The 25,717-nt window shown below is 48.1% G+C and overlaps 2 protein-coding genes across 2 annotated transcripts in view; one reads left to right on the forward strand and one right to left on the reverse strand.

Moving 5' to 3' along the window:
- The window catches only part of RPL3 (ribosomal protein L3), a 234,604-nt gene that overhangs the window by 25,977 nt on the left and 182,910 nt on the right, over positions 1-25,717 (reverse strand). The window lies entirely within an intron of this gene.
- Positions 10,042-18,836, forward strand: TAB1 (TGF-beta activated kinase 1 (MAP3K7) binding protein 1). The gene is made up of 11 exons (XM_066320049.1): positions 10,042-10,127; positions 10,897-11,033; positions 11,228-11,381; positions 11,983-12,069; positions 12,611-12,749; positions 13,227-13,340; positions 15,731-15,842; positions 15,949-16,093; positions 16,472-16,694; positions 16,981-17,137; positions 18,142-18,836. The coding sequence occupies exons 1-11, from the start codon at positions 10,095-10,097 to the stop codon at positions 18,347-18,349; spliced, it is 1,509 nt and encodes a 502-aa protein (XP_066176146.1). The 5' UTR covers positions 10,042-10,094; the 3' UTR covers positions 18,350-18,836.

The following is a 25,717-nucleotide window of genomic DNA, read 5'->3' on the forward strand; positions in this document are numbered from 1 at the left end:
AAATTTTTCCAAAATCTGCATTTTGATAGGAAGGTCCCCCCTTTCCTCCTCTCCCTCCTGCCTTGTTACAGAGGGCAGAGTCTGTCTTGTGGGCAGGAGAGGAGCTATGGCACCGGCAGGACAGGGGAAAGGGTGTTGGAGGCAGAACAGAAGAAATGAGAGGGATCAGGGACCTTCCTAGAAAAGAAGGTAGATGTGAGAGCATCCAAATTGGTCTAGAGCACCTGGTGGCTCAGGGAGAACGGTGTTGGAGTCAGAATTCAAGAGTGTGAGGAGAGGCCTGGAGGACAGGAGGAACAGTGTCCTCCACGTGAAGACAGGGGGGCTTTTCCCTGCCATATGCTAGCGAGGGAGGGATGCGTTATTTTTAGAGGGTTTGGGAGAAGTGTTATTGGGGGGTGGGAAGCACAAGAAGAGAAAATAGGAAGGGGAAAAGGAAGATTTGCAGGTACAATCAGAAATCGCAGGCACATCTGTAGGTTACAGCAAGAGACTGAGCAAGGCAGAGGGGTAGAGGCCTGAGATTCATTCCTTCCTCAGCCCCCGTGGATTGAGGTGGAGGGGATTCCCCTCACCTGTATGTCCTGCTAGTCACTGCTCTTCCCTGACCAGTGTTTGATGAGGCAGGAGGGGAGCCATGCCCAGTCTCTGGGCCCAGATAAAGTGCCTGAGGGAGGAAGGATGGAAGAGGTGGGCTTCTGGAGAGCCCTGAGAGCCTTCAACCCCAGCTGAGCTGGTTCGTGGGGTAGAGGGGAGCTTTGTCATTTCACCTAGGGCAGAAGGAGAAGAAAGACAGTTTTGCTCCTCAGGTCCTGCTGAACCTTCCTCTGTTCCTCTACAATAGTGCAAAGTCTTTTGCTGACACTGTCTTTGTAGCACATGGGAATGGAGCAGGACCCCACTTGGAAATAGTGCTGCTGGGATGGCCAGCATGTGTCTGGCTCTTGCACAGGCATGCAGCCAAGCTGGGAAGGGTCCTGCCCTGTATGACTGTGCTTTGCCTCCCACTCAGGTAGGGAAGATGCCTTGGTATGCAGAGAATTGGTTGGGGCCAGACTGAGTTGTCTGAAAACTGGTCTTTCTGTACTTGCCATAGACCATACCTTAGTGTTCTTCCGGAGCATCCCAGATCCTGGCTGACTTTAAGGCCTTGCCTAGGTGGCAGCAGTGACTCTTAGATAGAGCTTGTATGGGTATCATTCCACACTCCTCATGATTTTGCTCCAAGACACAACTGTGGAAGCCCACAAGTTAAGAAGTTAGGTCTGTGCGTGAAGACAGAATCCCAGATTTCCCCTAAATGAAAATAATTCAGCAATAGCTACCCAGACAATTCTCCTGGACACAGACATCTCTTAGAGCACAAGAAGCAGGCTTTACCTTGCAGCAGTGAGGAGCTCCATCCCCCAGGCAGCCACCCTGCTTGATGCAACACTGGTCCCAGTAGCAGAGATCAGGAGCAGATCCAAAATCAGTTGGTGCCTGCATTGCACATCTGCCCTATTCCTCATAGCCCACTTAAGAGTGGGGAGAACGGGACACAAGTCTGGCCTGTCGCTGTGTGAACATCTCTTCTGGAGGACACCAAGGTTACCAGTCCTTCCCTCCTCCCAGTGCCCCACAAAGATAGGAAAGGGGTAGAAACTGTAGAGCAGCAGGCCCCCAGAGGGAATGGAGCAGTGTTCTCTGCTGTATACAGGTACTGTTTCTCCCTGTTCCTACCAGCACACTTGTGCTGCTGGTGGCTGTCCCCATGGCTTGTCCTCCCCAGGCTTGCCCCACCTTGCTGGTGAGGACAGGAGCAGGGGATCAGGTAGCCCTAAGGACACAGCAGGAATGACTGGGCACAGGCACACATCCCTTGCTCTGTGGCTGTGAGTGAATGCAATACTGTAAATAGGAGGGGTGCTTTTTGGAAGGAAGCCCCTCGAGCTTAATTTTCTGTGGGTTGAGCCTAATATTTAGGTTTGGGGCGGGTTTACTTTATTGAGAGAGGTTTGTTGTGACTGGATGTGGGAGGAACACCCTCTTGTCTGTCTCCCACCAGAGGAGAAGAACGATTGAATGATGAGGTGGAGGAGGAGAGAAATTAGTTGTACTCACCCAGACTCATCTCTGTCATCCTTCATGCTTTCCTTTGGGGTATGGGGAGGGAACTGAGAGGAGGTGGAGGCTGTAAGTATCCATCCCTCACCACAAAAATGTGTTGTACCTTTTGGGAGGTCCCTCCTTATGTGAGTGACTAGGCACATAAGGAGATGTGGGGGAATCTACCCGAGGCTCTGTTTTGGGGTGTGGTGCAGTAACATTTTGCATGCCCCTGCTCCCATCAGTTACGTAGGTGGCTAAACACCATTTGGGGCTGACTAATGAGCAAGCTTTTCTTTATCCTCTTGGGCTTGCTTCTTTCATGTAACCAATTGATGGGCTCAGGTGGGATTGAGGCAGGAGTGAGCCTCCCCCTCAGAACCAGCACTTCAGTGAGACATGAGCCAGGTGACTTCATCTTGGGTTACTTCCCATCTCTCTGTTGTTCTCCTTGCTTTGTGTCATAAGAGAAGCATTGATGTGACGAGGACGCTACAACAGCAGATACTTGGACAACTTCTTGCTTTTGCTCATGGGAGAAGACAAACTCTGCTTGGGTTCATGTACTTTCATGCTTTGCAGTAAAGGATTGGTGGTGTTCAGACCTGGGAGTGGGACTCTGTTTACATGTAGCCCTTAAAAATGCAGAATGCAATTTCTAGTGGCATTTGGCTGGTTCTGTAGCTGCTGAGACACACAGACTTACCCTAAGGGCTGGTTATCTTATCTTAGGTGCTTCTGATAAGGTGGTGCCTATTTCTAGTGATCATAGGCGGGACCTGAGCACCTGACTGGAACATGTCCCTTTTACATTCTAAATGTGGGTGAGATCAGCCCCACTCTAGAGATTAGGAGATCAGAGGGAAGGCTGTATAAGCAAAATGATAAGGCGGCTTTCTTCCCCCTCTGCCATTTGTTCCGATTACAGAGGATTACACATCCCCTGTTAGGAGCAATGGCTGCTTGATGTCTTCTTATCTTACGAAGCTCTCAAGTAAGGGACTGTTTTGTGGAAGCAGAGGCTGTGAAGGCCAAAGAGATGATGAAACCTTGCCCTAGTTCTGTCTGTGGATTCAGCCTCCTGATGTGCTCCCATCCCTGGATCACCCATATCCCCACCACCCTGTTCATCACCTCATCACACACCCTTCCTCTCTGTGTTATTCCTGGCAGTTCCCACAGGGGAGGAGGTGTCTTTGTCCCTGTACCCTTTGCAAGCACTTGGGAGGACCCAGCAAGGCAGCATTGCAGGGTGGTTCCCACAGGAGTCTCAGCTCCCATCCCCAGAGCAGGTTCAAGGTAAGGAACCCCAGAGGCCACTTCATGCAGCAAGTTCAAACCATCCATCCAGACAACTCCCTGCTGCCTGTGTGGCATTTGTAACACCACCTGGGCTGCCCTGCTCCTTCCCCTGCACATTACTGCCTGTGTATAGTATATATATATATATATATATATTTAAAAAGGTGTATAATATAAAGCTATACATATATACGTATATACGATGACTCATGGATGGCCTGCCGCATACAGGATCTTCTGAGTGATCTTGTCTAAGCCCAAGTGTCCCTTCACCCCCTCCTCCCCCTGCCCCCATCCATTCAGAAGTTCAACTACAGCAAACCCCGCCACCTTGGCACCTGTGTTTACAATGTCCTATATATTTGTGGTTAACAAAGTGAAGGTGGTAACTACTGGTGTCTCAATAAAGTTATGACGTTCAAAATAACCATACTATATGGAAAAAAGTGGTCTGGATTTTCTTCTTTGGGGAGGGATGGCTTTTTTAGCTTGGTTTACAACAAGACCATTGGCTCCTGTGCTCCTGCATGGCCAGGCTGGCAAGTTTAGTGACAGTCAGGGGCTTGGATGGAGGAAAGAAACCTAAACCTGCCCGTATTGAGAGGTTTGAGTGGAAGCTAATGGTTACATGCTTTACTTGGCCTAAGTTTCAAATCACACACACCATCAAGTGTCTCTCACTTAACCAGTAGGAAAACTTGAGGAACCTGACATGCTATGTTAGAAGTGAACTCTCACTGTGAAAAGGATGGGGCAATAGGAGGTGTGGATGGGGGACTCACAGGAATATAGGGTACAAATCCATATGAAAATAAACATCTGTATTTCCACACTCAGGGAAGGCAGATCTGTTGATATGCCTGTATCTATTCATCTATGTGTGACCATTGCTCGGGCGTCTGCAGGCTTTCAAAACATAATCAAATCCTGGGAAATGAGCTCTCAGGGCCACTGCCCACAGTGGGTGTCAGTGATTGGTAGCCTACCACTAAAAAGGATCTTGTTTCAACAGGCTTTGCAATAAAAATGAAATTCACAATCCCATCCTGTGCTGCTGATTAGCTAAAGCTTCCTTCTCATCCCCTTTTACTGAGTGTCACCTGAGTATCACATTTCCTAACCTTTGTGGGGTTTGAGGACAGTAAATAGGGGCACATGATGGTGATCAGGCTCTAGCCAGTCCTCCAAACTGTCTCCCATCTTGGGGCCACTACTGAGCACACACTACAGCTGCACATCACATTATATGCGAAAGTGTTGGTGGACTGACCCATCTGTTTCATGATTAATCTTTGTTTGGACAAAGACCCTTCCTACAGTCACAGCTTTTAGGGTGGATGTTTTGTGAAGGTACCAAACCTACAGATAAGAAAATGTCTGTTGGCAACAGGTGGAGTTCAGAACTGGTGAGACAAGATGTTGCCAAAAGCAAGCATTTCAGATGAGTAGGACTCCAATACTACAAGTTTGTTTGTGTTTTCTAATAATTTGAAATCTCTTGAATTTTGCTTTGTGGTATTTCATATGCTTATGAGTCATGTTTTGAAACTTCTCCCTACAGCCATGACATCTAGAAACAATTCTGTTATAAATTTTTTTTTTTTTTTTTTTTAAGTTCACATAATCTCAGAACTCAAGGAGATGAAACTCTTGTTTAGTGTATCAAGGAGTTCAGTAAAATTATATGAAACAACCAATTTCCCTCCCTTAAAAATCCATCTGGCCTAAAACTGTACAAACTCTGCTCTCTCTTGGGGGGATCAGCACACTCTCATCATTCTCCCTTTCTCTGGCAGCAGCTATCCCCATTGGCTGTCCAGCTCTTAGAGGGTGCCGGGGAAGGAATCTGTTGTTTCCAGCTTTCCAACTTGTTCCTTTTGTTGCTCCATCTTATTTCTCTGCCCTTCCAGCATGCCTGGAAACAGTGGCCTCCAAAGAAGTGAGGAACATTAAGGCACCTGTGGGAAGCACCAGGCTGAAGTTTGTAAAGATAAATGAGGATAAATGAGGTGACCTCGGGGTGGAGCTCACAACACCCCCACCTCCCCAATCCCTTTCTGTCTGCGGTAGGAGCAGAGCAAGTATGGCAAGCTGGCTCTGTTAGAGAGACTGTCCTGGTTTGGAAAGACAGGGGTCTGCCAGGGAAAGCCAGAGCCTCCCTTGGAATGGAGAATGTAAAACTGCTCCCTCCGAATTATTAGGATTTTGAAATTAAGGGGATTTCAGGCAAAGATGTAGGAATAACAGTATTTTACTAGGAATATTAAAAATAAAAATGTAGTAGTACAAAAAAGAAAAAAAAACAAACAAACAAACAAAAAAACCCCAAAAAACCAAAACCCGAAACAAAACAAAAAAACCCAAAAAACCCCCAAAAAACCCAAAAAACACAGAGTCAGAACACAACCTGACACCCTGTTGGTCAGGGTGTTGGTAGCAGTCCAGTTAAGTCCTCCTGGAGTGACAGATGTGGTTCTGTTGGAGCAGAGATGATCCTGTAAAAGGGTGTGGTTTCCTCTGAAGTTGCAGTGGTGGTGAGATGAGTCCAACCTTCCTCTGGGAATCCAGTGGAAACAGGCTGCTTTGGTGTTCTGACGCTCAGATTTTATCCAGGTTGGAACGCTTGGCTCCTCCCACTGGGTGGAGCATCTCACAGTGGGGTGACGTAATTTAATCAGTCATGCAGTGAGCCTTAATGGCCCATTAACAGCGGATATCCCCGTGGAGGGAGGATGGGTCATGAAAGAGAGAAAGAAAAACACCTCCCCAACTGGTTTCAACAGATGGCAGTAGAATACAAACTTTTGGTTATACCTTGCATTGCAACTCAAGACAGAAACCCTTCCTTTTTTCCATGTCACCTCCTGCAAGCTTTGCCAAAAGATCATGTCTTTCCTTTCCAGCCCCAGCCTCTGTTAGCATCAAAACAGAAAAAAATAAAATCTTCCCAAACATATCTCACACATGATCAGTAGGGAGAAACTAAATGATGTGATGGCTTCTGCCAGCAATCTGGTAAATGCTCCCTGGTTTCTGAGCACAAGACCACTCTGCAGGGGTTGCCCCAAGCTCCCTGCTCCCCGTGGCACGTTTCTCAGCCATGCTGTTGATCTTTCATCCAGCAGCCAAGTAGTGACCATGCTTCTTCTTTCCTGCATAGAAAGCTTCCATAAGAACAGGAAGACAGCAGTACAGTTTGGCACCAGGAATACTGTATGTATAATTCCTAGCACTGAGGACAGAGAAAATGAGAGACTAATTACAAAGAGAGAGAGAAGGAGGAATGAGAAATGTGGGAATTTAACATGAGAGGGGGAGCTGTGTATTTGGTAGCCACTGAATCATATAATTCATTCACTTGTGCAGGGATGGTGAGGTTCAGTGACCGATGTCCTGCATTCCTGGGGAGATCTTGGGAATATAGCATGGCAATTTCTGAGAGGATTTGCAGAAAGTAAGAAGCATAAATAGAGGTTAAAATAAGCTTCATCAATACAGCCAACAGAAACTCAGTACACTGTTTCATTTTCCAAGTGCTACATAAAGCTTTCAATGAGCAGACATTAATGGAGTAGCTCATCAGCTTCTGTAACACTTTCCTTTGGAGGACTGTGAAATGCTGGACCAACATGCATTTAATGCTGCAAATGTCCTCATTTGCTAAATCCTACTATTTGCTTATTTTCCAAGTCAAGTAGTTAATTGACTCACTCAAGGTTAGGGCAGAGGCTCAGTGACAGAACCACAGGAGTATCCAGGTTGAATCTGGCACAAGTCTTTTCACCAAGAAAAAAAATTCTTTGTACCAGGTCTGCATTCCAGCGCAAACTGGCAGAAAAAAGATAAACCCAAATGACAAAGATTAGTGACTACGAGATGAAGCCAGATATTTAAATTAGGAACAGAGCACATTTTTAACTGCAAGAGGTGACAAGCCATTGTACAAACAAGGAAAGTGGCAGATTTTCTATCTTGTATCTTTAGGAAAGTTTTGCTCTCTCATTGACTTCACATTCTGCCTTATCACACTCTCACACAGAATGTGCTCTTGTTAGTCTCAAAAGGACTCAGTTATGGATGGAAGAAGACAGAAATGACTTCTGAGTTCCCAGTCCTGCAATGCAATAGGTGCTGACAGTTTCTGGGCACACCCAAAGCCTTGCTGATTTCAGTGTCGCTCTGAGCAAGGACGGAGTCTGACTGCCCATCAAGGTGCATGACTGCAATGGCATTAAATAACCATAAGCTGCTGCTGCAGTGCTGAAAAAGTGTCATCCTGTTTTAAAGCAAAGACACTTGCCTGTAGCTTTTTAATGACACGGACAATGCTGAGCTACGCGTTTTTCTGCGGCACTGGGAATTCTTCTTTTAAAACTGGCAAGAAAACAAATCTTTGTCAGTACTGAATCTGTCCATCCTACTTCTAATACAGACTTCAGACGTGTTCATGTAATTATTTGTACCTATTCACAGCTTTACCCACAGGAATACTCTGAATGACATCACTGAGACCAAGCTTATATAGAAGCCTAAATCTGAGGAAACTTGTTTGTAGGCACAGGTTCTAAATCTAGCGTTTTCTTCTATCTTTGCATAATATAAGCTTTAAGAAAAGTAGTTCTGCCTGTGTACCTAATTCTAGTTGAATGTCTGTATATTTGCAAGCCTTACATGAAGGGGAAGGGTCTGTAATCTTTGTATATTTCAAAGAAAGAAATGTAACAAAACAATAGGCAAAGGATTTACAAGGAAGAAAGCTGGAATCTTCTGGCAGAAACCCCTGCAGCAAAAGCCATCATTCCAAAGAATGAGGTTAATTAACTGCAGTTATTACTGAAGTGCATCTGAATCAAACACATCTGCCACAAAGATGTCATAATAAGTGTATCAAGCCAGTGCTGGAAGTCAAGACTATTTAGCACTCCCACCCTCACCACAACTGCACTGCTACTCATGACTGAAACTGCATGTCCCTCATGTTGGAGCCCCTGCAGCTACAATACACACAGGGAAACAAACATACAGGGCTCTTCCCCAAGCCCTTGCTGCCACAGCCTGACTGCTGGCCATCACTCACATTAAGATATGCCATTCACACTCTTGGAGGGCTCTTCTGCCCACTTAAAATACTGAGAAAGCAATGAGATTGAATCCTGTGTCTTCCCTCCTCCCCCACCCGAGCTGATTCGGTGGAAACAGTCTATGTCTGCCAAGAAAGGATCTTAAAGAAGAGCAAAATCAGTGATCTCTGATTTTGTCTGTATTGCTCAAGTGATTTTACTGTTGTGCCTGACTTGAGACTTCCAAGAACTGTTCCAAACTGTGGTGAGGATTGAGAACCACTTGTCGTCTGTCCTAGACACCTTCCTACTGCTTCCCTGAGGGCATGGTCCAACTACATCCTTGTTATGGCCTGCAAAAGAGAGAGGGAAAGGGCAGGACACAGACTGCAAGCTGAGACGCATGGATACCATGGATGTGGTACCCATGGAACAGGGTGCAGCTGAGAGCTGGTACCTGGGCTGAGTCTTCCCTAGAGATTGCTTAGAACACGATGTGTTACTAAGAAAACCATTTCAACTCCAGGCTGCCTCAGGGCTCTCTGGCACTCAGGGTGACCCCATTTCCCAGGATCCAGGACTCGTGGTACCAACTGCGCCTCAAGGACTGTGTTCAGTTTTGGCCCCTTACTGTAAAAAGGTCATTGAGATGCGGGAGCAGGTCCAGTGAAGGGCAATAAGGCTTGTGAAAGATCTAGAAAACACATCCTATGTGGAACAGCAGAGGGAGCTGGTTTTTTTTAGTCTAAAGAAGAGGCTAAGGAGGGACTTCATGGCTCTCTACAACACGTGAAAAGAGGTCATAGTGAGATCGGGGCCGGTCTTTTCTACTGTACTCGCAGTGAGAGAACTAGAGGAAATGGCCTCAATCTGAGACAGGGGAGATTCAGACCAGATATTAGAATTTTTTCCCCTCTCTGTTATGGTGGTCAGGCATTGGAATAGGCTGCCCACGGACGTGATGGAGTCACCATCCCTGCGGGTGTTTAAGCATCTGGATGTGGCGCTGGGTGATGTGGCTTGGGGCTTACAATGGCACTGCTGCGTGGACATCGGACTGGACCATCTCAAAAGCGTCTCACAACCCTGACGATCCCAGGATCATACAGGATCCTCACAACCCTGCCCCTCTCGCCTCCTCCTCCTCCACACACACACACGGCCGGCAGTGGCGGCCAACAGGTGCTTCCTCCTCACACACAGGCAGGCCGTGGGGAGGAAACAGAGATGGGCAGGAAACGGAGATGCCTGCACTCGGCCTAGACCAGCAGGACCTGCACTCCGCCTAGACCTCTCACAACCCTGACGATCCCAGGATCATACAGGATCCTCACAACCCTGCCCCTCTCGCCTCCTCCTCCTCCACACACACACACGGCCGGCAGTGGCGGCCAACAGGTGCTTCCTCCTCACACACAGGCAGGCCGTGGGGAGGAAACGGAGATGGGCAGGAAACAGAGATGGGCAGGGAACGGAGATGCCCGCACTCGGCCTAGAGCAGCAGGGAGGCGTCTCACGGGCAAACCCCAGCGCCGCAGCCCCGCCGGCCGTGCCGGGCCCTGGCGGAGCCGCCGGGGCGGGGCCTGAGCGGGCCCGGGCCGTGGCGGCGGAGGGCGGGCGGGAGGCGGCCGCTCCCGCTGCAAGATGGCGGCGCAGAGGAGGAGTCTGCTGCAGAGCGTGAGTGGCATCTTCCCCCCCTCCGTGCATAGGCGCCCCCCAGGTGGGTGCGCGGCGGCCCGCCGGCCTCCTCCTCAGCCGCCCGCCGCGCTGCCGTGTGGGAGGGGGACGTCTCCCCGCCGTGCGCCGGGGGCTGGCTGCTCTGCCGCCGCCTGTGCCGCCTCAGGGCAGGGGGCCCGGGCCCTGCGGGATCGGCGATCCGAGCGCTGCGCTGAGCGGCCGCTCGGCAGCGCACGGTGGGCGGCAGGTGGCCGCGGGGAGCCGTGCCGGTGCTGCGGGCCCCAGGGTGCCCCGCTGTGTGAGGGGACAGCTGGCATCTGCAGGCCGAGCGGGAGATGGCGTCCCCAGGGGTGTCTCAATGATTGCTGGCTGCAGCAGCAGGCCCCAGTCCCCTCGTCCTGGTTGAGTAGTTCTGGGAGAATCCAGAGCTTTCCCCGCACTCCCGTGCCAGGGGTGCGTGAGGATCCGATTCACCATAGGAATACCTAAGCTAGCGCTGTGCCGCGTGGAGTGCGAAACTCGTGTGCAGATTTTGCGTCTGGTATCTTGTTAACAGCGGCTGAAGTGCAGCTAGAGCTCAGCTTCAGAGGGAAGGGACGTGGTAAGTGATGCTGTTCTGCAGCGGGAAAATGCAGAGTTATTGGCTGTGCTACTGATTAGCAAAGGAAGAAGGGTTGAGAAGAAGATGGGGGTGGACTGGTAACTTGTACGATCCTCACTTCGTGCTGCTTGGGATTTACATGGTCTCTTTCCTCTTCCTGTCTGCTAGGAACAGCAGCCTAGCTGGACAGATGACTTACCCTCCTGTCATCTCTCTGGAGTGGGCTCAGCTCCAAACCGTTCCTACAGTGCAGATGGCAAGGGGACAGAGGGTCACCCCTTGGAAGATAACTGGTTAAAATTCAGGTAAGTGGGTTGCACCTGGGACACCTAATCCTGCTGACACGAGGGCAGGGAAAAGAGCTATTCAGTTTGTCACAGAGGATTGTGGAAGAAGAGAGTGGGGCTTGAGCAGGCAAGAAGTGTCTAGAGGAACTTGCTACTTGTATCTGTGTCCTACAGAGAAATCTGTGACCTCTTTGCCTATGCCCTCTTGACAGGAGTGAGAACAACTGCTACCTCTATGGTGTCTTCAATGGTTATGATGGCAACCGAGTCACCAACTTCGTGGGTCAGAGGCTCTCTGCAGAGCTGCTGCTGGGCCAGCTCCATGCAGATCACAGCGATGCTGACGTGCGTCGAGTTCTGCTGCAGGTAAAGAAGCTTTGAGTGGGAGCAGCTCCTGCTTCTTGCACTACCCACCTCCTCTTTGCCGTCAGGGCAGCAGCATCTGGTTTCTGTGGGGGTTGGAAACATCTGGTGGTTGCAGTTGCACTCATCCTGAGCATCTGTAGCGCTTTGTTTCACTCCTGTCTCGTTCCATCTGTCCCCTGGCTCTGTCAGCACAATGCTGAGAGCTCTCCAGGAAGCTGCAGCCAGTCTTCCCTGAACGTGTAGGAACAAGTCAGCCTGTGAAGGAGATGACAGTGAGTGAAGGGGAGAAGTTAATGTGTGGGGAGGTGGATTTGTGAGTGCGCTTTCTTGAGTGACAGGATCAACACACAAGATCAGATAGGTCTCTGACATTGCTGTGAATGTAATTTTTATGGTGTTGTCTTCTGTTTTGAGTTGTTGCAAATTGTTTTTACAAGCTGTTAACTAGTTGTGCTGAAACAATGGTGTTTCAGTGTGCTGTAGTGGTCCTTAGAAAGTCTGTATGTACAGTGATTATGAGCTGGTCTTAGGTGAGGATGGGTAGCCCCTAAGTCTGTAGGCATTGGATAAGAGCTTAGTTTCTCTTTATGGACTTTTTTAGGCATTTGATGTGGTGGAAAGAAGTTTCCTGGAGTCCATTGATGATGCTTTGGCAGAGAAGGCCAGCCTGCAGTCTCAACTACCAGAGGTAATGGAACCTTAAGAGCAGAGTTTGCTGGAGGTCCCACCTTCCAGCTTGCTGGATGAGGTTTGGGCATATTAGTTTGATCCAGGGGAGGCTCTAAGTGAAAGTTACTTCTCCGTGATTCTCCTCTGGGAGCTTGCATGAAGTGAAGCAACTCCATTTCCCAAAGTTCCCACTGTTCATACTGGCACTATTTAGACCTGAAATTGTTATCTGAGTTAAAGAACTGAGTGTATCACAGAGAGTAGTTCAGGCTGTCCATGTGGCTCTTCTAGACAAAGCCTTGCAGATGAGAGGAAAGGGCTCAAATTTGCATGGCATCTAGGCAAATATGGGTTCTGTTCTTCAAGTGGACTGGACTGTCCTCTCCAGAATCACATGAAAGCTGTGTCATTTGCTAGGATTGAACAGAAAATTTTATGTCTTGTACAGGCATGAAACAAGGCTAAGACATGTCAAGATGAGTACTCTCTCTACAGAATTTTTATTCCAGCTGTGATTTCTGTGTTGTGTGTTTAAGCTTCCCCCTCATTTTGGCTTCCAGGGTGTCCCTCACCACCAGCTCCCTCCTCAGTACCAGAAGATTGTGGAGAGATTGAAGGTTGTGGAGCAGGAGATCTCTGGAGGAGCCATGGCTATTGTGGCTGTTGTTCTCAACAACAAGCTCTACATCGCCAATGTGGGTGAGTTGGTTTTTGTCAGTGGCTCAGTCTCAGGATTCCTAAGGATGGCAAAGGTTCCAAGAAGTAAAGTAAATCTGAATGTTAGGGACAGTGTCTTTGGTCTGTGGCCAAGCAGTGACATGCTTGCTACTTACACAAGCGCTTGAAATCAGCCTGGCTGTTCATCCCTGCAGATGTTAGCCAATGTGGTGTGTATGGCCCAGGTGGAAAACGGGTTGAGAGGAGCAATGCAGGTTTCCTCAGAAGCAGAGAACTTTCTTGGGTGCTACCAGCTCAGGTCTGGATGGAGAGCTGCCTAGCAGGCTTACTGTGCTGCTAGCAAGGCTGCTTTTTGCAGACCATGAGGAGACAGTACATGAGCCTTTATCTTCTTTTTTTTTTGTCTTTATTCCTGTTTCTGTTCCTTTTCCCTTTGGCTATGTTCTCCCTGTTAACAGCAGAGCTATCTGGTGCCTCATCTCACTGCTCCCACTGCAGGTACCAATCGGGCACTGCTATGCAAGTCCACAGTGGATGGGCTGCAGGTGACCCAGCTCAACGTGGACCACACAACAGAGAATGAAGATGAACTTTTTCGCTTCTCTCAGCTGGGTGAGTATTTGGGTGTCATGTTCTTAGCTGAGAACATCGCATGACTGTTCATCTGGGGCACCAGGAAATACTCAAGCCACAGGAAGAATAAATATCCACAAAAAGTAGCTTACTAGGTTTTTAGATGACAAGTTCAGTGCCTTCTTTTTGTGCCTTTCTAGCCATTCTGAGGCTGCAGGGTGACTAAGCTCATCTCACTGACCCAGCAGAAAACTGTGCTTTTGTTTCAAGTTTTGAGTGTTAGTTTTTGTGTCCAGCTGCCAGAGTGGCATTGATTTGCCCTCCAGCTGTTGCTGTAGTTGATAGGAAGGCAGGAGTGGAAGCACAGAGCCAGAGGGTAGAAGTGAAGCAGACAATGTATGACGGCTCCTGTGGAGGCAAACCTCAGTTATGCTGCTTTAAGTTCTGTGTGATGCCTCACCCTCAGGATTGTATATTTTAATTTGCCTTTGTACAAGCTGCTGCTGAAAAAAAGCAGCTACACTTCAGACAGAGCCAGGCCAAGCACTGGCATTTACTCCTCTCACATCAGTAACTACTGAACTCATAATGCTGACATTTTGCTTTAGGTAGTTTTCTTTTTCCTTTACAATGTTTGACATGTTTGCTTTCTTGGGCTAGAGCTAACTCAGACCACTTGTGTGATTGCCAGTACCAAATTCTTCTTATTGAGATACTTTGCTCCTGTACTTTTATATAGGTAGATCTAAGGTGGCATTCTTCAATAGATTCACCTGGCAGATATGTTCTTATTGGGTGAGGCTGTCGATGCGGTAATTTCTGCTACTAGGTCTTGTTTTACTCTGTTTCTCTTTCATTCCCACTTCTACTCCTACTCCTGCGCTAGGGATATGTGCTGTGAAACAGAACACTGAATACAAGAATCCAGGGAAAGAGACTTTTTGAGTGTTTTTACTACTAAAAATGCAGAGTTTAGCTGCAGTCCATAGAACAGGGATCTGTTAGATGTACCAGCCTAACAGCACTGGTGCTCCTGCCTACGGTCCCAGCAGAAGGAAGATCCTGTGGAACAAGATAGTGTGCACAGGCTGTTTTGGAGGCCCAAGGGAGGTTGTTTTGGGGCTAGGTTGAAGCACAGTCATAAGAGATAGTGGAGATAGCATTTGTGCCTGTGACCCCCTTGTTTTGCAGGAAGGATGGGAGAGGTCTTGTGCTTTTGTGGTTCTTGAACCAGCACATCACAGCTTGTTCAGTGCCCTGGGAGTGTTGCTCTAATTTAGACATGACTTTTCTTGGCATCCTGTGAGCTTCCCTGTGTTTGTGTCTGTCAGTGGCATGTACCTCCCTGCCAGGAGCTGGCAAATGAGCCAGGCAGGCCATGTTGATGAGTCAACTGTGGTCTGCAGCAGATGGAGGACTTGTGTCTTACTGCTGGGGTAGGTGTGGAGCCATCTGTGCAGCAAGGCTTGGTTTGCCTCAAAGGGAGAATTTCAGCTGGACCCCTGCCTTCACCTTGTACTGAGGACAGTAATCCCTAGATGAAACCTCAATGTTTTCCGGCTGATAGCTCTAGATACAATGAGGAAATCTGCTCCAAGTCCTGCCTCAAATAGTAGCAGCACTCAGGTGTTCCCTGTTAGAATCTTCTTCAAGATGGGGTTACTTCCTAGGCCCTGCCAAAGTTATATCTCCATAAGTTTATTTAAATAAATACTTGTTTGATCATTGTTCTTATTTTAGGAGTAGAACACATTTGCTTGAGCAAATTCAGTGCCTCTTGTAGATAGTTGTCCTTTGCTCAGAATCATACCATGGGTAAAGTTGGAAGGGACCCTCAGTGGGTCATCTGGTCCAAGCTCCTGCTCAAGGGGAGTCATCCCCAAGCACATTGTACAGGTTCTTGAATAGCTCTAGTGAGGGAGACTCCACAGCCTCTCTCTGCAGTCTCATGTATTAGTGAAATTGCCATATGGAGCTTAGAAACAGGGGTCAGTTATAGGTGGAAGAACAAGCAGAATCCTTCACATATGTTTTCCTCATTCCTGCCTTCCCCTCCCATCACACCGTCCAGAGCTGATGGGCGCAGATGTTCCCCTGCCTTTTCAGCAAATGCCTGTGCAGCCAGGCCAGCTGCTGCTGGTGGCTTTGGACCAGGATGTGGACTTTGTCTCAGGGCCAACTGTTGCATTCTGAGTATGTCTGTTGGGCTGTGTGTGTCTCCCTCCTTCCCTCTCCTTCCCAGCTTGGAACTAATGAAGAGATGTCCCTTGGAACACAGCTATTCCTCTTCTGCCTGTTTAGCTGCTGATGATTCTTCAGTGTCTCATTTTGTCTTAGAGTTCTACGTAGCTGTGGATATTTCTTTTCTCAGAGGAAGTTCTGCAAGTTTCACAAAGTTAATGAAGCATTTTTGGTTTTCTCTCTGGCAGGCTTGGATGCAGGGAAAATAAAACAAGTGGGGACTATTCGTGGGCAGGAAAGCACTCGGCGCATTGGAGATTACAAAGTCAAATACGGCTATACTGATATTGAACTGCTGAGGTCAGAAAAATTCAGTGGTGGGGTTTCAAGCCCTCCCATTCTTCATGATCACTCCACTCTCACCTACTATCTCACCATTAAATGATAAATTACTGTCTCTTTCCAGTGCTGCTAAATCTAAGCCCATCATAGCAGAGCCTGAAATCCACGGAGGGCACTCGCTGGATGGGGTGACAGGCTTCTTGGTGCTCATGTCAGAAGGGCTCTACAAAGCGCTGGAGGCAGCTCATGGGCCTGGGCAGGCCAACCAGGTGAGCCTGCTGACAAGGGAGACATTCTTGTGGCTATTGACTCACTCCAGTCGTATCACCTGCTCTCATACAGGCTGTCCTCCTCATCTGTGCTGTCAGTGCTGGCCAGGCTGAATGCCTGTGCTGCCCCATTCCACTCTAATAATATGGGAGCTGCTTTGCCAAGCCAGTTCTTCTAGGCAGCTGCCTGTCCCTTAGGCCTAGCCCATTAAAGGGAGTGGGATGACTCAAGGCACAGAGGCACATTATCAGCAGGTAAGCATCACAGTCAGATGACTTGCCATAAAATCTCTTAGATCAGATGGCAGGAAACAGTTTCCTCCAAAATCTCCTAGAAATCTTTCCTCTGGTGATTTTTTTTTTCCCTTCTCTGCTCAGGAAATTGCAGCCATGATAGCCACAGAGTTTGCCAAGCAGACGTCCCTGGATGCTGTGGCACAAGCAGTGGTGGACCGGGTCAAGCGCATTCACTGTGACACTTTTGCCAGTGGTGGGGAGCGGTCCAAGTTCTGTCCCCGTCACGAAGACATGACACTGCTTGTGAGGAATTTTGGGTACCCCCTCGGTGAGATGAGCCAGCCCACGCTGACACCAACACAAGGTGAGTTGGGGAGAGAATGAAAGAAAATGGGATGAGGTAGATAAGATCTCTTGATTGATCCAGCACTCTCCTCACATTGGGACAGGAGGCAGTTGGTGTACAAGGAATTTTCTTATTAAACAGATTATTGGCTTTTGAGATGTGGAATCTGTGGCAATTTGACAGGATACAAGACAGCATCAAAGGCACTTTGATACAAATTCTTGGGGTTTTTTGCTGCTGTGCTGCACTCCCAGTTGCTCATGTCTGAACTGCATTTTATAACTTCTGTTTTCTCCCTTCTCAGGAGGCCGTGTCTACCCAGTCTCTGTGCCATATTCCAGCTCCCAAAGCACAAGCAAGACAAGTGTCATGCTGTCTCTTGTCATGCCTTCTCAAGGCCAGATGGTCAATGGTGCCCACAGCAGCTCAACTCTGGATGAAGCCACCCCCACCCTCACTAAGTAAAGTAGTGCTCTCTTGCTACCCACAGTTTTCCCTGCACCTCACGCTGTATGAAGTGGTTGAAAAGCAGAGACAGCTGTTAGTTACCTGTCAGTCAGTCCGTTATTTGGAGTGTTCCCCCCCACTACAGTATTGACAGCCAGCATAATGTGTTAGCTGGAAAGTGATTGTGTGAGGAGTGGGAATGAGTGAAGCAACAGCTCTGAAGCCAGCTCTGGCGACATGCCTTGAGAGCAGCATCTGCTGCTGTTCATGGAAGGCATTCTGGCAGCGAGCAGCCCTTTGGATCTCATGTGCCAAGTGTGTTGGGTGCTGTGCACAGAGAGAGTGTGGGTGCCCTTCATTTCAGTAAGGAAGAAGGATTTTGCAGATCACCTGTAAGGCTCTTGGGAGAGGCTGAGCTGAAGTCGATTTGCTTACAGGCACAGCTCAGGGAAAACAAAAAGTAGATAACAGTTAGAACTGGGTCCTTTTTGGATCCACTCTGCAGGGTCATACTAGTTAGTGGCTATGGTTTTGCTGGGCCCTTGGCACAGCATGGTATGTACACACTGCACAGTGAAGAAGCGCTGTGGGTATTGTGCTCTGTAGCTCCAGAAACAATGAGGCTGACGCACTAAAGCTGCTTTGGCTGCAGCACAGGTCATGCAAGAATAACTTTCCTGGCTGCCAGACTCTTCCCGTAAAGCTCATACTGTTCTGGGTACGGGGAGGCCAGCAGAGTGCGTGCCTGGTTTTTTCTGCTTCCTCTCTGTTCTTCAGACGCCTGGTTGTACTTAAGGCCTTCCAGTTAATGTGAATCAGATACCTGTGGTACCCGTCAATTCCAAGAAGTTCTCAACACTTTTAGTGCTCTCATAGAGCAAGTGACTGCAACTTTTAACCTGTCTGTTAGGATAACTTGATCTGTGAAGAAACTGGTGCTGTTCTGGTGCTTTTCTTGTCCAGTGCATCAGGTGGAGTAGAATAAAGTTGTTTAGGTTCTCTCTTTTTCCCTCCTTAGCCAAAGCCCAACTGTGACGCTGCAGTCGACCAATACTCACACACAGAGCAGCAGCTCGAGTTCAGATGGAGGTCTCTTCCGCTCCCGACCCGCCCACTCGCTCCAGCCAGATGAGGATGGGCGTGTGGAGCCCTACGTGGATTTTGCAGAGTTTTACCGGCTTTGGAACATGGACCATGGCGAGCAGGGAGCACTGACTGTGTCCTAGTGTGTATCTGTCTCCTGCAGACACCTCATCCTCATCTGTGTCAGCAAAGACTGAGGCAAGAGTGAGAGTGTTCCACTGAGGGCTGTGTTCTGCCCAGAGCTAACTCCTCTCCAGGATGTGCTGCACACTGAGCAGGGGATCTTGTGCACTACACATGTTGCCTGTGCCGTGCTCCCAATCCTGCCCAGCCCTGGGAAGCCCTGTGAATAGGGGAATGGGTCTTGAATGCAGCCTTCACTGCAGGTTTTTGCAAATAAAAGTGCAGAGAGGGCTCCTCGTGGATCATGCAGGAATCGAGCCCATACGAAGGCTGCGTGTGTGCGTGTGTGTACGTGTACATGTGTGTGCCTCTGTGTGTGTGTGTGTGTGTGTGTGTGTGTGCTGTCATAATGTTTCCACAACTCAGTTCATAATGCTGTGATTCCAGTGTTCAACTCCATAGAAGATACCTCTATTTTGCAGAATAAATAACTTATAGCTACAGTCATCAGCATCTGTGTGGCTTGCTCTCTTCCATATAATGTTGTGTGTGGGTGTGACAGCTCCTCCTGGTGAAACCTTCTATTCCTCCTGAACAAAGGCTTGCACCTTGCAGGAGGAAAGCTTCTGCTGAAAAAGTAGCCTGAAGCCTTGCAGGTGATTTAAAAGCATAAGCTCTTTGTTACTAATTTGCCGAGCTTTGGCACTGAATTGTGGTTTAGAGTTAAGCCATAAATACAAGTTATTGCTTTTTGTAGGTAAAATACATGGGTTTTCCCCATAACGTAGGCCATCTAGAAAGGTGTAGAGGGCAGGTGGAGTTTCTCATGAAGTTTCCCTGTACAGGCACCTGGTAGTGCACAGCTGGAAGTCACAGCTCTGCCGTGGTGCCCTTGAAGATGCAGATGGGCACTGTCGTGTCGGAGTGGGGAGGTGTGCAGTGACGAGAGGAGCGGTCCTGGTAGTTGCACACCGGCGTGAGCCCAGGCCTGAAGTTGCGTCGGGACACGGCAATCCTCCCCTTCAGTGCAGATTTCTGACGGCAGGCGGCAAGCGAGGCTCTTCCCGACCGGCACCAGCCGTCTCAGCCTGCCTCGCTCCCTGCGAGCCTTTCCCCAGCGAGCACGGGAGGCTTCGGGCATGACCCGCAGCGCCTGGCACCTCTGGGGCGCTGCGATGAGACACCAGGCGAAGCCAGGAGAGTGCTAAAAGGGATCAGAGGAGAAAGGGCTCTTTCCTGCGTTTATATTTGTGTCCAGGCTTGTCACTTTAGGAAAAAGGGGAATGACAGGGGGTTAGGATGATGAAGCATGGGATGGTGTGAGTAAGGCCAGTGAGTAGCCAAGCCCTGATATGTGGTGTGCAGGATTGAGGTACTTGTGGCATGCCAGCCTGGAAAATAGGAGAGGAGGATTTTTCCCTTTGGATCAATTAAGCAGCACTGAGTGCCCAGAGGCAAGGCCTGAGTTCACTGAGAAATACGTGGGCAGGATCAGAGTGGTGAGAAATGCCCATTTCCTCGGAAGACAGAGCGGGGATCCCTTGTGTAGGGGGCAGGCTCTCTGCCTGTGCCCCCTCCAGATCCTGCTGGCACGGCTTTGCCCTGCAGGGCTGTGTGCTGTAGAGTGCCTGCAGAAGCTTGGACCCCTTGTAGTTCCCAGGGAGGCTGGCTGTGCTGAACGTGCCAGCACAGGCTCCTCCTGTCGAGAGCCTTCCAGCCCTGCCAGGGAGGTGGCGTTCAGTGGTGTGGAGGCAAAGGCAGCAGAGTTGCCGGAGGTTTGGTGCCTTGTCCCCAAGGCTGAACATGGCAGCGGCTGGCAGTCCCACAATCCTGTCATCAGCCCTTGCCTCTGCCCTGCAAGGAGCAGAGAATTCAGATATCTGTGCCCTGGCCTTGCTGTCCAAGGCTGCTCCAAAATGTCATTTGACCTGGGGGTCCTATCCTCCAGATTGCTATGTGGCTATTTAATGATATAATTTGATCCTGGTATGGACTAAAATGGTGTTGAAAAGCTTTTGTCCTATTCTATGTTCCCTAATGTGGCACAGATCTCAATAGCTGTATAAACAAGTTTATCTTGCTTATTCCCCCACCCCATTTATCTCTGGTATTTGTGAACTTATACCAAGAATTGTTCCAATGGGAAATATTCCAGCTAGTAGATGCTCCAGATAAAAGTTTAAGAATTGCCAACACACTTATATAAAGCAGATCATGCAAAACAAACTGATCCTTAGGCATCATTACCAGTTTAGGAAGTACAAAAAAATAAAGTGGATAAGAGCAGGTGGATCATACTAAGCTGTGCCTGTACAGCCACTGGGAAAAAGATGAGGAAAGAAGTTTTTCTGTGCGTGCTCTGTAAGCCATGGCTTAGGAGTCCAGGTCAAAGGAACAGACTGAACACTGTGTACAAGGGGCAGGAGGCTCAGGAGCCAGTATCAGTACTTAATATGGCCCTCAGGGAGAGAGGGAAGATGCAGGTTGTAACAACAGTGGAAAAACCTTCTGTCCCCTGCTCCTTTAAAATAAAGGAGTGGCTGGAAGAGGACAGAACCAGAGCAATCTCTAGAAACCAGCAGGGGCCTTTTTGCATTGTAGTGAAATTGAAAACCACTAGAAATGTAAAGACACAGACACAGAAAAACAGCGTGGCTATCCTTCACAGGACTGCTGGAGAGAAGCTGACAAATTAAGATCTGAATTTGGAGGATAAATTTGTCTTAAAGGCAGCTAGTATTATTTTTTCAAGAGCTATTCCCCTGCAAGGCAAGGGTAGGAATGAGAAGTTCTATCCCTAGAATGGGAGTAGTGGGAATACTTTGCATGTTCTTGAGCTCTGGTCACTGGCTGAGAGTCGTTGGAGGTGCTCATGCCAGTGAAACAGACCTTTGGATGCCACCTAAAACTGAGGTTCTCAGCATCTCTGTAGCTAAAGGATCACCAGGGACATCTTTATTTTAAGCTCTCCCTTAGCTGAACAACACACCCATTTATAACAAAATCTTTAAATAGCAGAAAATAGGTAGGAAGGGTCATGGCCAGCAGTTAATGCTCAGCTCCAGTACATGGCCTGTGGCTAAGTCACACAGGGCTTGGGATTCCTTCCCCAGCCAAGGCATCTGTTGAAGCTAAGATACGCTGGTTTTTTCCCATTCACTTTCTTGCTTTTGTCACACCTGAACTTTCCAATAGGGAAGAGGCATATGGTGAACGAGTGCCACTTGATGCTACCAATGGTCCCTGGATCATGTAAGGGTAATGCAACATCCTCAACAAGAGTCCCTGCTCTGTTGGGGAAGATGAATCAGGGAAGCCTTATAAATATGATTGCTTAGCAAAAGATTCTAAAAATATGAAACCTATAATCGAAATAGAAATGAAAGCTTACTTTGAGTTGTAGGATACTGAGTCTTAGTTACTATATAACCTGAAAACAATAATCCAGTTAGCTGAAGGAGAATCCCTTTGGATTGAACAATACCTTTCTGCTGGCTAAGGGATCCAAAGGTCAATGTAGCAAAACAGAAAAGTCTAAAGAGTAGTTTTTAGAGTTTAAAATATAACACAGTACGGTAATGTAGTAGTTCATATAGGCTGGATGTAGATTCTGTAGGATTTTGTGTCTTATATTGGTTGGTCACTGTAAATTAGACTATTCATCACAAAAGGAGATATAATGGATTGTAACAAGGACCTCGCTCTCCTCCTCTTCCCCCTACTCTTACCTCTTCCTCTTCCCCCTACTCTTGCTCTCTCTTGCCCTCTTCCCCCTGCTCTCTTCCCCCTGCCCTTTGCTCTCTTGCTCCCTTCTCTCTCAGCTCTCACCCTCCTGTTCTTTCTCCCTCTCTCTTTGGGGCTTCCCTTCAGCCCAGGCTGGTGGCTGAAGGCAAGGCCCTTTTACCCACGACCCTTGCAATAAAACAAAGTGTTCTAGAATATCTCAGGTCTGCACTGCAGAGTTCCTTCTCCCTGCCCTCCTAGGATTCTCCTACACTGCTCCCTCAGCCACCATGCTTGGAAGAGGAAGGAATGTGTTCCTCTCTGCTCTCCTCTTTTTTTTTAACCTCCACCACATTAGGGCTTTTAGTGTTAGGAGATCCAAGAGTTGTGGCATAACTGAAAAAATGCCACAACTGGCCTGGTGTCTTCTCAGGGTGGAGATAGCCATAGCAGAAGAGTGAATCTGCCTAAAAGATATAAATATAATTTGATAGACGACGGATAGTTGTTTATACAAAGTAATCTGATTTTTTTCCTTCCTCAGAATGTCTGAGGAAGGGCTTTAGAGTAATCCTATACAGTTCATTACTCAAGTGACTCGCTTTTCTCCTGTGAAGAGCATTGCTGGCACCCTAAAACATCCATGCCCTTAATGTGAGTTGTAAATAAACCGCCAGGGACAGGTTAGGTATTTTAAATCCTACAGCTCTTTCTGTAAGCATAGGAATGCTATTCAAAGCATTCTGGCAAAAATTCAGTATGAGTACTTATATTCTGCCAACTCAAATCCCCTCCTGGAGTTTCAAATGGATACGATATTTATCTTCATTTTCCGTCTTAACGATTTTGTGTTGTCACTGTAGGTTGCTAAACAACTGCTGTCTCATCGGTGGCAGTATTTTGCTGGGGAATAAAGTGAGCCCCATGTACGTATGAACCATAAAGCTATTTGGAGCCCTTGCATAAGAACCCCAAGATACGTGTAAGCTGTTAAATATTTATTATGTGGAGCTGAGGACATCACTGAAGATGGAGGGATTACAGTAACTGAGTTCAGGCTGTTGAACAGCCAGACAGAATGAAAGAGAAAATAGATGCCCTGAAGGAATAAGAGCAAAATGCATGAGAAATTTTCAGCATGCAGGATTAGACTCCAGTGGAGCATGGAAAAGAAAAAGGATGGGAATGCTCTAGAGGGACAGGGCAGATAGGACAGAGGCAGCATTACGATTTCTTGCTTGGAGGTGAATCTTCCCCTCTAGGCTTCCACCAAACAGGCATCAGTTCACCCACGGGCTTGCTGGGGTGCAAACAGCAGGAGCCTTGTGAGAGGGACAAGGCATTTCCAAGGCACGTGACAGAGGATTCAATCTTCTGGGGTGTGCAATGCTTGGCCTTTGGCCCTCTCGCTGCTAGGTGTTTCAAGAGTCTTCTAAGGAGTTTTCTCTTTTTTGTCTCGTCTCTCAAAACCAGCACGACCTAGAAACTTGGCATTTCTTCTGCTAGTTTTGCCTGAGCTGGGCAAAGAGTTTTTCTCTTCCTTACAGAAGAAAATCGATGGTGGAGAACAACACCAGGCCCTTTCTGCAGAGCAAGGTCCTCAGTGAACCAGCTATTTTGATGTCCAAAGGACTGGAAACAAGGAAAGTCAAGACTCAGAGAGCAAGAGGTTCTGGAAGGGCAGACAACCCCACCCCTCCCACTTCAGAAGTTACAGAAATGCTTCTGCACAAAACCCTTGTGGTTACTACAGAACTAAGGCGGCCACCAGCCACCAAAATATCCTGGGAAGCCACTTTTGTTTGTTTCCAAAAGCAGCCACAAGCTCAGTCATCCAAAACTGAGGTTCCTTGAGATGGCTGGGCATTTCCAGACGCACAACTTAAGAGTTCCCAAGCAAAGTGAAAATGGGCAAAGTGGCAGCCTCCAACCTCTGATGAGAGTTGGTTGCTTTGGAAAATTCCAGGACTCCTTTCAAAGTAGTGGGATCAAAACTGAGCTCTTAGTGGTTTCATGTCTCAGAGATTCATAAAGTCTCTCACTCCAGCGGCTCCAACAGCAGCTGGCATTGAAGCACAACAGGTAGCTGCTCTTGTTTGCCTGTGCACTCGGGGCTCCTCCTGCCCTTGTTGGTGCTGGAGCCCCACAATGCCTGTCTGGGCTGCAAACCTGCTCAGCAAATTGGCCAAACCTCCGGTGCATCCGTGACCTCTGAGGCAGCCAGGTGAGGTCCTGCTCGTACAGCTGGGGAGAGGGATATCCCAGGCTCACGGGGAGGGGAGACCCAAATCTCCAGACCTGCAGTGTGAGGGCCACCAGCCACCCGCACCAAGAAAGGGAGACCTCTGTGCCTAGTTTTAGGCAGAGTAGAGTAAACCGGCTGGGTCACCCAGTGTACCTGGGCTAAAGGTTTGCTGGGGGTGCTGCTGCAGGGTGGGTGTGAGGGCAGAAACAGAAACTCATCTCTGAATGGGCTTGCCAGGCACTGCTCATTGGTTCAGCAGGGAGGATGGCCCCAGTCCTGCAGACACTTGCTATGTAAAGAGAGAAGTGGCTCATCCCTCTCCTTGAAGCAACAAACATACAGAGAAGCAGCTTCAGAGCTCATCCCTAAAACATCTACGGCTCCTAAATGCTCTTAAATGAGAGTCTGGCACTAAGGCAAAATAGGTTTTGATATTAATTCTTCATCCAGGTAGTTCAATAACTTACTGAACTCCCCACCCATTAATCCAAATGCATTCTGGAGCCAACTCTGCTTTTGCTTTTCTTTATTGTTCCTGTTGTTCGCTCTTCCAGGATTTCTCAGCTGCTGCATTGAGGAATAATCAAAATAGCTCCGCAAGGGACTTCTTGGAGATTCAAAGGCTTGAAACAACAACAGAAGGGAAAAAAAGAAAAAACCCAAACCAAACAGAAAAAAGCTGGATGGGAAATGGAAAAGGTGAGGAGACAAAACCAACATGCAGTCAATAAAAGCTTTCAGAGATAAGAGCAATAAAACATAGAATGGCTTACTGCTTGCTAAAGGTGTGATGGGAATATGAAAAAAGCTTTTGCAAATGTCTAGGGGGGGGAAAATTAGAGGAGAAGTGTATCCATTAGTAAATGTGTGTGTGAGTATATTCACGGCTGCAAATATCTGAATTGCAAACATGTGACATTTTTGTTTCTGTCTTTAGTGGCAAATTTAAGAATTTTGGATAGCAAGGATGTAATTAAGACCTAATAAAGCAGCTTGTGCCTGCTGCAGCATGCAAGGAACGTGGCAGCCTCTCTCCCAAACTCTAAAGGGCTGTTCACCTGCATGAAATGACTGTGTTTCCAGAACTGCAGCTCGATTCAGCATGAAGAAAACCCAAAGAGATACAGCACTTAGAAAGGGAAGCAATAAGGTACAATATTCAGTGATTTAGCTGAGGCACATATTAGCTGGTGCTCTTCACCATGGGACTTCATTTTTGGTTAGTCACTGAGGTCCTGCAGCTGTTTGGCACCAAGGGACCCTTGCTGTGATCTCCTTGATCCCTGGCAGTGTCTCTTGGAAGAGAGGTGCAAGAGGACTATGCCATGCCTGGAAGCAAGGTGGGCAGCCAAATGTGCCTGCAGTTTGCAGCTGCCATTGCCAACCCCACCACAAAGCCACTGTTAATTGTTGTGTTTGG

Source organism: Sylvia atricapilla, chromosome 5 (genome assembly GCF_009819655.1).
Source record: "Sylvia atricapilla isolate bSylAtr1 chromosome 5, bSylAtr1.pri, whole genome shotgun sequence".
NCBI classification, from domain to species: Eukaryota; Metazoa; Chordata; class Aves; order Passeriformes; family Sylviidae; genus Sylvia; species Sylvia atricapilla.

What these genes read in the sequence shown, in the direction of transcription:
- TAB1 (XM_066320049.1), top strand. Translation starts at nt 10,095, where the DNA reads ATGGCGGCGCAGAGGAGGAGTCTGCTGCAGAGC. An exon ending in GCTCTACATCGCCAATGTGG is followed by an intron (nt 12,750 to 13,226) that starts GTGAGTTGGTTT and finishes CTCCCACTGCAG; the next exon opens with GTACCAATCGGGCACTGCTA. An exon ending in TTTTCGCTTCTCTCAGCTGG is followed by an intron (nt 13,341 to 15,730) that starts GTGAGTATTTGG and finishes TCTCTCTGGCAG; the next exon opens with GCTTGGATGCAGGGAAAATA.